Source organism: Gymnoscopelus microlampas, assembly GCF_963454915.1.
Source record: "Gymnoscopelus microlampas genome assembly, chromosome: 18".
Classification (NCBI taxonomy): Eukaryota; Metazoa; Chordata; class Actinopteri; order Myctophiformes; family Myctophidae; genus Gymnoscopelus; species Gymnoscopelus microlampas.
This window is the reverse complement of record NC_139955.1, coordinates 28037332-28050918: the sequence shown is the minus strand read 5'-3', so window position 1 is coordinate 28050918 and position 13587 is coordinate 28037332. Positions and strand designations below refer to the sequence as shown.

The following is a 13587-nucleotide window of genomic DNA, read 5'->3' as shown; positions in this document are numbered from 1 at the left end:
AACGTGAAATGAATCTCCAATTATTCCTCCTCCTGAGCATTAGTATTACATTTCAATTAATTCAATGTTTTTTTTAAACAATCATTTGATTTAATGGATGGCAGTATCATCCCCTGTGGCTTGTAAAGGAGGCAAAAATATACTCATGCAGGAAACTATCCTATTTGAATATTTTGCGCAGTGAGTGAGCTGGTTGTCTTCAGTTATTGCTAACCCATAAAACCTTAAATGTGTTGCTTGTCAATATTTCGAATTTCATCTGCTGGTGTGACCAAATGGACTTCTTTTTAGAAATCATGTGCTTATACCAAACAAGACCCAAATCCCCCTCCACCTCTTCACCTTCAATCAACTCCTCTCAACTCCAGGTTGCATTGAGCAGCTATCTCCACATGGGGGCAGCAATGACCATGATGGACGAAGGCAACAGCATGGGAAGCAGAGACAATGCCAGGCGGCTGCCGGACGATTTAGCTCGTCCGTGGCCATTGTTCCTGTTCCACTTGGAGCCGTTTCTTTCTCTAACACGAGGAGGCTTGCCAGGGTTGGCGGCTGCTGTTCTTGGGGGTTTGTTGTAAGGCGGGGAGTAGGGCCCGTAGCCTGGCCAATCATCGTTGTACCTCTCGCCTTGGTCTAGGCCCCCTGAGCCGCTCCCTTCCTCACCTGGAATGAGAAGAAAGAAAAGAGGTCTAAGACTGCGTTGTGTACACAAGTCAGACACAAATGTTACTTGTACATCGTCGCTGCCAACAAGAATCCGCATTGAGTGTCAACAAAGAGAAACTAGAGAAAGAAGAACATATTAAAGTGGTAATTAAATAAATGTTGGTTCGGGTTAAGAATATATGAACACGAAGAGAGACAGACCAAGGGAAGGAAACTCCCTCGGTCATAAAAGTTCCTTTAAACATCAGAATGTCCAAATGAGTGACCTATTACCTCCCTGAACCTTTCAGTACACATAATACATTTGTGTTTGTTTCAGACTTGTGTTTGTGTCAGCCAGAAACAGTGGATGACTGTATAATGATGACATATCTCCTGCTGCAAAATGTATACATAGAAAACTATTTTCAAATGTTGTAGTTGCGTGTACGTGCACATTTGTGTTGTGTAAGAGTCAGGGGAAGAACAACTAACTGTCTATAAAGTCGGTGTCCTGGCCGGCCTGTGCATGTCTCAGTTTGTTGGTGACCACCCTCAGCTCCATGATGAGCTGCCTGGTCCTGACGTCCGGCCGGGCGATGTCCACCTCCACCTCCGGATTGTTGATCTGACTCACCAGCCCATCGCCCGTTACGTCAGGGAGGTACCTGGGGCCATAGACACACAGCCTTATTAAATGAATACATTAGTGATTCTCAACCGTTCATTTCAAGGACCCCCAGTTTGATAAGCATTATAGACCACATAACCCCATTTGATACCATTTCGTTTTAAATCTCTGGGACCCCAATCTACACTGAAAAATCATGAGTGTTCATTTAAGTTGAGTTACAGACCCATAAGGGTCCCTGGACCCAACGTTGCAAAACAGTGGCATGCATGACGTACAGACAAGGCAACATTATTTAATTATGCTGTCTCTCACTAAGATAAAGGCACACACAAACGAATGCAAAATGTACAAACTGAATTATTAATGCGGTCCTGGTGTTTTTTTCACACTAACACGCCCACACAAGCAAACGTCCTCAAACACTTCCATGAGCAATGCTGTTACCCAAGAGCTCTCTCGCTCCCTCTATCCTAAGCGCACGTGGGTGAATGTCAAATAAACCTTGTTGTTCTCCACCTGCTGATATCCTCGCACCTTTGTACCTTCACTTGTCCCCACCCCACCCCGACCCTTGCCTCCCCTCCTAATATCCTCTCTTACAAGCGCACAAACACACACACACACACACAAGCGCGCAACACAAACCTCCCACGCGTCTGGCCATTCCAGCAGCGCTCCTCGTTGGTGATATCGGCGGCCATCTTGTCGTCATTACAGATGGTGTGTGGGAGGGACACCCAGAAGCCTCGCATGGGCCGCAGTCTCTCCTTCAGCTCTGTGACCTGGAGAATGGAGGCGGGATGGAGGAAGGAAAAACTGCTGTTGATGACTCACAAAGTCTTATTAAATCACTTGCTTGCTGTGTTTGCGAGTATGCGTTGTACGTATGCGTTGGTGCCAAGAATGTATAAAGAAATGACTCTCTTCTCCACGCACCAGTCGATCCAGGTTAGTTCCGGCGGCCGTGGTGGGTTTTTCCTCCGGGCTGTAGGTGTGGAAGGGCCTCCTGTTGGCTCCAGGCTCTTTGGGGGACCGCTTTGACCGTCCCGGAGCTGGCCGGGGACTTCCACAGCCTTGGAACACCTGGAGGGAACAACAGTAACAACAATAGTGTAAAAAATGCTGTATATAAAGGGCATCCGGGTGGCTCAGGGGTCGGTAAAATTAGTGCCCACCATCGTGGAAACTGGGGCTCGAATCCTCCACAGTGAATCCGGCATGGCCGGGCATTCAAACAAACAGAACAGCGAGCACTTTCACTGCTTTAGCGACTCCTACAGGTTAGTTGGGTTGCCTGTTCAGCGTGGAGCAGAAACGTGAAGAACAGCATGTTCCTGTTTGGGATGTTTGGGGATTTTGGTTGATTGGAACATGGACAGTGATTATTTTTGGCATGGAATTTGATACTGTATGTATTCCATGTGAAATTCAATAGCTAATTCAGGACATTATTCCAACCAGTCTTATAGCTGAGGACAGTCAAATAAAAATACTAATATAATATCCATATTCATCATAGTAAAATTAATAATACATCTACAAGCATCCATTTTGTCTGTGCATTTCCCCATCCCTCCATTTCTCTGTTCCCCATCCTCCATCCTTTCGCATCCACCTCTATCTCTCTCTCTATGCATGACACCTCCATCATCCCCCTCCCTGTTTTTCTTCAGCATTACACCTCTCACTCCAACCATTGATCCCTCCATCCTTGCCTTTGTGGAGATGGTGACACTGTTCTCCTGCATGTGCATGATGGCTTCGGACACCTTGACAGAGATGGAGTCTGCAGCCAGCTCTATGTTGAAGGGCCCCTCCAGCTTCTCTGACACCTGGTATAATGCATCTGAGGGAGAGATAGAGGAAAGGGTGAGGAGAAGAGGGGGCAGGGAAGAGGTAGAAAGAGTGAGCTCTCTAGTTTGTTTGCAGTGCAGTAATAAAGCACAGAGAGACAAAGTATACAGTAAAATCCAGAGTGCTAAATTCAAACGGCGATACATACAGTATTATCTTACCCAGGATTCAAACCCGGCAAGCTCAAAAGTGTCTACTGCTGAGCTAAGCCGGAAAGCCCGTTTGGGCAGCGCAGGGTAGGTATTACTCTTTGAGCTTCATGCAATACCTTTTGTCAACCAGTAGTGCTCCATATGCGACCAAATAACCACAAATTCTCAATGTAAGAGCAGGGACTGGGAGACAACCTCTAAACCACCACAGTTGTGTTTTATTGTATTAACATACTCTACCAAACAGATTGGTTGAAATTACTTTTTATTCACACACAAAAAAGTTATGGATTGCAGCCTTATCCTAACTCTAACAGCACTACGGACGGAGAGTGTAAAAATTGACCTTATGGGTCCATTTTTAAGTTAAAGCTACAATCATTCTGCACGTTTTATGTGCCTCCCAGCCAAAAGAGGTAATTGCTAATTGCAATGATGTCCGAACTACAATAAAGATGGCAGTGCATCTAGTGTCCAATCCAGTGAGCCGTCTGCTTCAAATAAATGTATTGACATTGTCAATACATTTATTTACATTTATTTACATTGGCCTCAATGGAAGAGCTGCAGATGTGCTAGTTATATTATATTAACATACTGTACCATAAAAATGTGTTTAAAATAATGTTTTATATTACAATAAGTTCGTGATTGTATATTTAAAGGTATGGTAAGTGATTTTCTTTGGTTAAAATAAGTGTTAAATAGCTCTATATTCTGATAGTACTCATTGCTATAGAGTGTTTGTTCAGTAAAAGGAGTCTCCTTGTCTCTCCAGCTCTTTATAAAACAGAAAATGCATGGTTTCAGTTTCATTTCCAATTTTATCCAATCAGGATAGAGAACTCAATCGAAATATAGATTAAACAAGTGAAATTGGAAGTGATGACACTAAGGAAATGAGCAGGCAAAATTGGAACTGGAACACTATAAAAATGAAGCTTAAAAATTGGTACTTTTTCCTGATTGGCTGAGATTTTGACACCTACCGGAAAATGTATTTTCTGTTTAGTAAAGAGCTGGAGAGACGGGGAGACTCCTGTTACTGAACAAACACTCTATAGCAATGATTACTAATATAGTGCTTTAACCTTTTAACAAAATACTTTTTGTTTTAACCCAAAAATATCACTTACCCTACCTTTAAATAAACATTTTTTTTCTCTGTATCATCCTAAATGATAATAAAAATAAAAAAATAATCTATATGCTAAATAATGTTGTGAAAGAATAAATCCTGACAGCTTATGAGAATATCTCACCGGAAAGAACAGAGAGATAAGAGAGAGAGAGAGAAAGAAAGAGGTGGAAAACAGAGAGAAAGAAAGCAATGGAGAGGAGGGTGGGTGGCGGGAGGGAGGGAGGGAGGGAGGGTGGCTCATTGGAAATGGAGCCAGTGATGTATGAGGAGGAGGAGGGAGCATTGTGGAGGCAGAGAGGACATGGAGGAAGGCTGAGCTGTTTGATGAAAGCGCGGAGCAAACGCAGGAAGACGGATCAATTGTAAAGGAGGAGGGAGGCATGAATGTTTAATGAACGGCCAAATCATTAGGGGAAGGAGGACAGACACTTGGAGCACACAGAGAATGAAAGAGACAGCACCAAAGGGATGCTAGATTCATGTGTAGCAGGGCTCCCGTCTAACTTTTTTTCACCACCGTCCCAGAGCCGTCCCAAAGTAAATGTAATCCGTCCCCAAAATGTGTAATTTATTGATTTGTTATTATCATTATTATTATCATTATTATTGTTATTTCTGGTGGTATAGGCTTGGAAGTCCTTTAAAACGACGTGCCTGCATGTCGTTTTGGTTGGAAGAATTGGACCTGCGGCTGCCTGTTATTGAGAGACTTCACTGTAACACCATTATTGGAGTAAATACCGATCTGTCTGTCGGTTCTTTTACAGGGAGAGTCACGGCACGGAACTCCGTGAAATCAATGCCAGCCTGGCTTTAATGTCACATTAGCGTGTTCACTGTTCAGTCGAACATGTGTGAGACTCACTAAGACTGTGATGTGTGCAGCCAGTCGGCAAAAATAAAACCTCTTTGTCCTGTCTGCGTCCCAGGGGAGATACATTTTCTTCCCAAATATATATTTTGAATGATATCTCCTGGATGACAGACGCTGTTACTCTCGAGCAAATTACACCCACCACCTGTTCTCTGCCCCTAGGTAAGACTTCACCCACTGTAAAGGTCATTATACACCAAGAGTGATGCGAATAAACGATACGAAAATACATTGTAATTATTTTTACATCAAACTCTTATTTCGGTGATGCCTCTATTCATACAGGTTTATGATTTTATTTGCGCTGAAAGATTTATCTTGCTTCTAAAAATAATGATGTCGCCTCGTTATAATCGTGCTCAGTGTGCAAGTAACATAACATATATTTGCACAGATATTTGCCTGATGAAGACCTAACGGTCGAAACGTTGCAGTAATAATAAAAATCGAGTTTCTTCTCCTTCTTTTTCAAGTAACATAACATAACACAAACAGCAGTTTAAATTAATATAAATTAATCACACAAAATAAACGCTCCCGGTGTGTGCGGACCTCAAAGCTGCACTGTTTAAACCCAAATCCCTAAGCTTGCCCAAAAGGATAGTATGATTGATATTTCTCAAGGACAGTTTCGTTTTAGGAAAACTCAACACAACAGCACAACACTATAGCAAACAGTGTGCCATATGGTCTACGGCCTGATCACTTACCAATGAAGTTGTTCCATTCAGTGTCGAGGTCAGCCTGATTGGCTAGGCAGCCCTTCATAACGTTGAGGCAGAGGCCGTGACAGGGGCGCAGGGTGGGCATGCCCCGGCACAGCGGGCAGTACCACTGTCGCATCAGTGCGCGCACACACTCTGAGCCTGCAGTCAACTAGAAAGACAGGAGGGTGTGTGAAATAATGAACAGATGACTAAACTGCAATTAAAGTCTTAATGTGTAACATCCATTTTAGAAGTCTTCTTGGCGACAACTCTACTCTGGAAGCTACAGTACGTTGCCTGTTGGAACTGCGAATCCCAGAATTCAGTTTGACACTTGCTATTTTGGAAAGCAAGTGTCAGGGGCAGACATTCAAAATATACAAGTGGAATATTATAGCAGAAATAGCTTTTGTTTAATTGAGACATTTATGTAGTATGTTTTTACTATTGTCAATAACAATGGTTCTAGGGGGTCTCCAGCAAAATTACTTAATATAGCATCAAAATCAGTTTAACCCTATTCTATACTTCAGGTATGCAATAATAGCCTCGACCTACAGTGACAGGTTGTGAGCTTGTATGAAAAGCCTTGATTGAAAAATTATATGAGCTTGTAGGAAAAACTTCTGAAATATTTCTACACAAATGTTCTGTTATGGGGGTCTCTGGCACAAACTCTTTTCAGATGGGGGTCCGTGGCATATTACATATTAACTTAGGGGTCGTTGACATGAAAAGGTTTGAGAACCACTGCTCTACACTGTCTACAGAGACCCAACATTCCCCCATGAGCAAGCACTTGGCGGCAGTGGAAAATAATATCATATGGATGATAGATCTCGGCATTCACATGGGAACAGCTTTGCTACAATGTGCCAAGGCTGTGACGTCAGTCGTCTATGATGTGTCTATAAAGTATGACTCTAAATGTGGGCACGGTTTCAGCCCGATTCGAGCCCCTTTGACTTCCTTTATACAATTAACGTTAAATCATCATCAATCAAGTATAAAACCGTGAAAGCATAAAACATACATGAAACATTTGTGAAGGTACTTCTTTGGCCTACTGGAAGTGTGAATGTACGAAGGTTGGTGTTTGTGAGATTTGTACTGGACACACACAGGCCTGGCCTCTTATAGACCGTAAACTCCTGCAGTGCGACTGGTAAAAACGTCCATTTGTGGCACATTGCCATGATGAAGGAATGACAGCAAGAGATTAGGCTATTATCTCTTCTTCCCCTTTTTAATGCCTTGCCAGCCATAAAAGAAGATAGATTTATTTGTATTTTCAGGGAGGAAGAGCCAATAAGGCAATAATAAGATTAACAACCTCTCCTTTGGTTGTCACTGGGGAAAGCCACCATAGTGGCATGCCCCTATAACCATCTCAACCAAACATCCATTACGGACCACTCTTGGAGCAACTTACTTTTGTTGCTTTGTTCACAATGTCTCGACCAGTGGCTAAGGCTTGAGACAATGCTCTGGCTGCAATAAACGCCCTGGACACCTGGATACGAATAAACAAAGACAAGAACAAAGATGTTCAAACATGACAACAATCTTCTAAGCAAAAGAGCATAACGCGCAAATCAACCACAGGAGGAATTGTGAGCAATGAACTGCCAAACAGAACTACTGAAACAGTTACTGAAACAACTACTGAAACAGTTGTGTGAACAGATATAGTACACACAATATCAGACGTTCACACACCTGTACGCGTAGTTTCCGGGGCACATCTCCAAAAGGCAGCAGCTGTTCAGCATGTTTGTTAACACACTCCAGGTAGTCCTCGCTGAACTGATACTGAGGGTTGACTAGAGAGAAGACCCGCTCCACTAGTCTGGACCAGAACTCTGACAGAACCTCAGCCAGACTTACACTGCCTCCTGTGGAAAGACGGTGTGCAAATGAACAAGGTGAATTAAACGCTTTCTTCGTTCTGAATGGGGTCACATAACACACTGCAATTCTTAGCATATAAATAAATGATTACAAAGTGTCTTTACTGACAAAAAAGGCTGTGTTCAAACAAATGCTGAATCCTTGACATGTGGCATAGATCACCAAGACCAAATCAGGTCTCAGATGCAAGTGAAATTTGGATGATTGTAGTATCAAAGAATTAACTTGAGGATATGTTCTTTTCAATACAGCAGACATTAAAAAGTGTTTTCATTTTATATTCATTGTGACATTTAAGTATGCGCCAATTCAATTATGTTTCGAATAAAGGCTGTGGGGCTGTTCAGTTATGTTGGGGACGTTTATATGATATATGACAATTCAACTGGTAGCCAGATCCTCAATTGGTACCTCTCCATTATGAAGTTTACAGTGTGGGCTCCAATTAGCCTACACATGCTGTTTGGCAGACAGTAACAGGTTGACTAGCAGTAACAGCCTGTGACTAAGCTCGCCAGCAAGCGGCTGCCATGCCGAAATAATGCAACCCAGAACTGAAATAGAAACAACCTGGCATCCATGGCTTTCCAATTCTCTATCTTTCCATGGTGTTCCAATTCTCCATGGCATTCTACTTGAAAGACACACTGCTGCTTCTTTGACAACATTGGTCATTCCCACCCCTTCAATAGGGATTTGAAGCAACGCTAGGCAACCCTAGAGCTCTAGCTATGACCATACCTGGAACCAACAGTCTTTGCTAATTGTTTTGAATAGAATAGAGCACTAAAGATGGTTTTCTCCGTCAGGGTAATTCATTCGCTGTCAGCTAAATTAAAGGAAATTATAAGGAACTGTTGCTCAATCTTGTGTCCAATGTTGGAAAATTTAGCTTGGCTACATTCAAATTATTATGGAAGCATAATGCTACTGTTCCAGAGTGTTCGCTACAATATTTGTCCTAGATCGGCCTATGATTACCTATTTCAAATATCTGTGAGGGGCCCCAAATACAATTAAACACTCACCCTCATCAAACTCCTTCCCTTGTGATAGCCTTCCACTTTGCACCTTGTATGAGTGAATCTCATACAGTACTTCTGATTCAGATTGCGAAACACAATGTAACGTGGTGTATGGAGGTCTTGTAAACATGTGTGGACTACAGCATCAGGAATGCTGGACACAAACATTAACATGTCAATATGTCAACTGATTAACTAACCGGCATAGTAGCGGCGTAGTTCCACAAACAGCTCCTGGAAGACGTGAGCATTCTGTGTGAAGAGGCGTCCATAGGTCTTGGTAAACATCTGGTTCATAGACTTCTCTGACAAGTCAATGAGCTCCCTGAAGAACTCTAAAAGAGATAAAAGACAGGCAGGACTGAGTCTGTATATACAGTAGATCTCCCACCCACTCCCCTCGCTTTCTTCACTAACATCCATGCCAAGTTTCTGCATTCCTGTTGTGTTGACCCTAGCTCGACAGCACAGGGGATGGTTACGTGATAAGGGGTGGATTTGTAAATCAGCATCTCTCCGCTTTAAGACACCTTCAATCCCACACTCGCTCAGTGCTATATTTGGTACTTTGGTATATTTTAATGAATCATCATCAGTTCCGTTACATAAGCAGGTGAGGGAGGGAGGAGAATATGATGAGATCAATACACAAAAGAATTAGATGGAAGTAGAATTGGGGGTTGCATGATATTAATAAACATGATCACACTATTGTTTTTTTAACACTGCATTTATGGTAAGTACAAATAGTTCCACTGTAGTTTCTTGTTAGGACTTGAATAAAATGAGATTTTCCCCATGGTGTGGCTTTATTTGCAGTCACGGATTGGCATGTGTGAGTGAATGCTACAAACTTCTCAGCACACTCACAAAGATTACAATGTGAGAAACTGTAGCTGTGAACAGTAGATAGCTACAATAGCTCACTTTAAATTCATATTCAAGGAATTCTGCTGATTTTCTCAACCACAGGGCTGATTTATGCTTCAGCTAAAAAGCGTCAAGTGAAGTGTCGCTATACAAAAGCAACATATTTTAAACTGGTAAAAGTGTTTCCTCAACTGCCACTTTTACTTTTACAGTTTTAATATTTCTGACGTCAATGCTGCATGACACAGTCGGGGCCTCACCATCAAACTTGCGGTGTCTCTGGGTGAAAGTGGTCAGAAGGAACTGGCTGGTGTCCTCCATGGCTTTGAGGAAGTCTCTCTCACTCTGCAGGGCCAGTGTTTCCTCCATCTGACTGGAACAGCAGGTGTAGTCCTGAGGACACAGCCGCAGGTGCTCACCTGGACCAATGGGAAAACAGTCAGGGAATTATTAGACCACAGATCGGCGGTTTTGGACAACTGGATATTCATAATATGGCCATTTATGGACATATCGGTCGGATCAGCGGTTCTGTACAACCGCATATCCGAACCACTCGGCAGCGGGCACCGCACTCCCTTGAGTCCTTTCCGATGCACGTGCCGAGTTTTAAGTCGGTCGGTCCCATATATGCACATGACCATATAAGGGCATAGCGGTCGGATCTCTGGACAACTGGATCTCCATATATACCTATATATGGCCATATCGGGTTTGTTTATGGTTATGTCTGAGTCAGTTGTCAGAGTGACGTCAGATGTCCGCCGGCCGGCCCTTAAGCCAATTTGAATATAAAGGATTAAACATCTTGATATTGATTTAAACGTGAGATTGTAATGTTCCATGTAGCTGTACAGCGCTGCATTTACTCCCTTCCATATAACATAGTTCAACAAAGGAGATGTACAATTCCAAACTTCTGGATGATTCTGGATTTGACCATTTTGGAAAGACTGACCAAAATGGAATCACACACACACACAGACACAGACAGACAGACAGACAGACAGACAGACAGACAGACAGACAGACAGACAGACAGACAGACAGACAGACAGACAGACAGACAGACAGACAGACAGACAGACAGACAGACAGACAGACAGACAGACAGACAGACAGACAGACACACACACACACACACACACACACACACACACACACACACACACACACACACACACACACACACACACACACACACGCACACACACAAATTGCATTTGTATTGCAGTTTTACACAATTAGATACCAGAAGTTCCTTTTTCTATTACTGATAGACGTATTCATAAAGACTGTCATTAGGACTATCAGCTCAAAACAGACGTATTACAGTGAAAGTGGCCTCTATCGTTCTTTTATTCATCAACGTGTGCCGTTACTGCCAGAAAACCTTATCAAAGATAAGGCAGTAATAGAAATTTTAAATTTCCCTGCATGAATAATTCAGACGCAATCTGTCTTTCTTTGTCAACTCAGGTTGGGCCTTTGATATGTCTGAGGTAATGATATGTAAATGACAACCAATAAAGACAACAATCTGGCTTAAGATAAGATGTTGCTATAGGGTAAAATTCCTCTTTAGCTCAAACCTAAATAGATATGACTTTTGTTTTTAAAACACTGTCTGAATTGTAATTGTAACTACTCCACCCTCAGTTTTTTCCCCTTTCTCTGCCTCTTTTGTTCTCTGTGTGTGTGTCAAGCTATTAGCCCTCTCTCATCCCTCCATTTCCATTTCTAAAACTCCCTCTCCTCATCCCTCGTTCTCCTGGCCATCTGCTCCCCTTGCCCACGGGACAGTGAGCCAAGACTTAGAGATAACCACACACACACACACACACACACACACACACACACACACACACACACACACACACACACACACACACACACACACACACACACACACACACACACACACACACACACACACACACGATCAATCAATATTTCATTCTCTCAGTAACATACAGACCCAAATCCTTCAACCAATCATCACATACACAATAACACTGCATTGGTCAGACTTTCACTAAAGACCTAAAATTGCTCAAAGATTCCAACTGCAATAAAGGCTTATGTCCCTTTCCTTGTGTGTTTGTGCGAATGACATATGCAATCAATATTGCAATTATTTCACAGACTCATTATAGTGCCAAGCCCTTTATAGACCTTTATACTCCTGCCTTGCCCTTTAGGGCATCAGCTCCCAGTCTCTACACCCCTCACATGCACGCACACGCACACATGCACGCGCGCGCACACACACACACACACACACACACACACACACACACACACACACACACACACACACACACACACACACACACACACACACACACAAAAGTTCAACTTAGCATACAAATATTAAATGCTTAGTCCAAATATTGTTAATCCTCATGTTATTTTGTATAATTCCTAATTCTGATTGTTATCCACTAAAGCCTTCAGGCAGGGCTGAATAGAACGGTCTATAATACCAGCTACCAGCCAAAGACTAATTAGGGGCGAGGTTCTTTGTTGCGCCCGGTGTTGACAATTTGCTCATCCTCTTATAGGATCCAGTTCAAACAACTGGGGCGGGGGGCAGTGTTGCCAGGTTTTGCGAGAGAAACAAGCAACATGTCTATGAAAACAAGCCCAAAAGCAGAGGCGCCTCTTAGCTACACGAGCCATTTGAAAATAGCCGATCTACAAGCTCACAACACGTCGCGATGCGATGTGTTGTTAGCTTGTAGATCTGCTATTTAAAAAAAAGAATCTTTAAGTGAATATTTGAAAAATAAAAATAATGAAAAATGTGGAATATTTTCATATTAATTTGGGGGTCATTGACTGGAACCCCTAACCCTAACCCAAGAACCACTGGTTTAAACAACATTACACAGCAAGCCCAAAATAAGCAACTACACTTTAGAAACAAGCCCCCCCAAAAAACGCAACCTTACAGAAAAAGAAGCCCAAAGTCACTTATAATAAGCGGACATGGCAACCCTGACGGTGGGTGTGGGGGGGGGGGGGGTGGTGGTGTACAATCTGTTATATGCCTGGCTGGTTCTTTCGTTTAATTAAAGCCCAGTTAGCCCACAGAATAACAGCCTTTGGGACGGAGTTCCATGTGCCTAAACAGCATGATGATTTCACAATGTAAGCCGCTCTTACCGGAGATCTGAGTGAGCGGAGCGGTGTTGGTGCTGTAGCCCTTCTCTGAGTACACCTGGCGGGTGTCGCTGCAGCTCCGCCCCGCTGTGACCGTCGCCGGGCCCAGGGTGTGTGACAGGGCTGACAGGGCAGCCAGCATGCAGGGCAGCACCAGCGGGTACCGGCGGAACGAAAGCCGGGGTTCCATCTTTAGTGTCAGTCACTTTAAAATCCAGCAGTTTCTTTCTTTATCAGGCTATAATTGAGACGATCGTGAATTAATGTAGACAGTCTATGTCAAATCAAGGCATAAAAAGCCCCAAATAAATCTTGAAAATAAAAATGTAAAAAGGCAAAAGTACTAGCCAAGATTAGCGTCACTTGTAGCCTGCGATACTGTAGTATGCCAACTCGCTTTAGTTCTAATAGATCTGCACAATCTAAATATCCGCCTCTAAATAATCATAGTCTGCACATAATCTCCTCGGTAAATCATTTTCAGATAAATCCACCTCCAGGACTGACATATGTTTTCTTTTTTTCTTTTCTTCTTTTACTGCACCTGTTTTAGTCCTGATCCCTATGAAGCTGCTGTAGCCTACATACAGTGCATTTAGTGGGAGCATG

General features: G+C 42.9%; 1 protein-coding gene across 1 annotated transcript; it reads right to left on the bottom strand.

Annotated features, from left to right (window-relative positions):
- Positions 1-382: 382 nt before the first annotated feature.
- Positions 383-13168, bottom strand: gpc2 (glypican 2; the record flags this gene model as incomplete). Its single annotated transcript, XM_084041742.1, has 11 exons — positions 383-663; positions 1141-1313; positions 1925-2061; positions 2216-2362; positions 2995-3125; positions 6011-6176; positions 7440-7520; positions 7727-7902; positions 9144-9278; positions 10074-10232; positions 12982-13168. The coding sequence occupies 11 exons, from the start codon at positions 13166-13168 to the stop codon at positions 383-385; spliced, it is 1773 nt and encodes a 590-aa protein (XP_083897868.1).
- Positions 13169-13587: the final 419 nt, after the last annotated feature.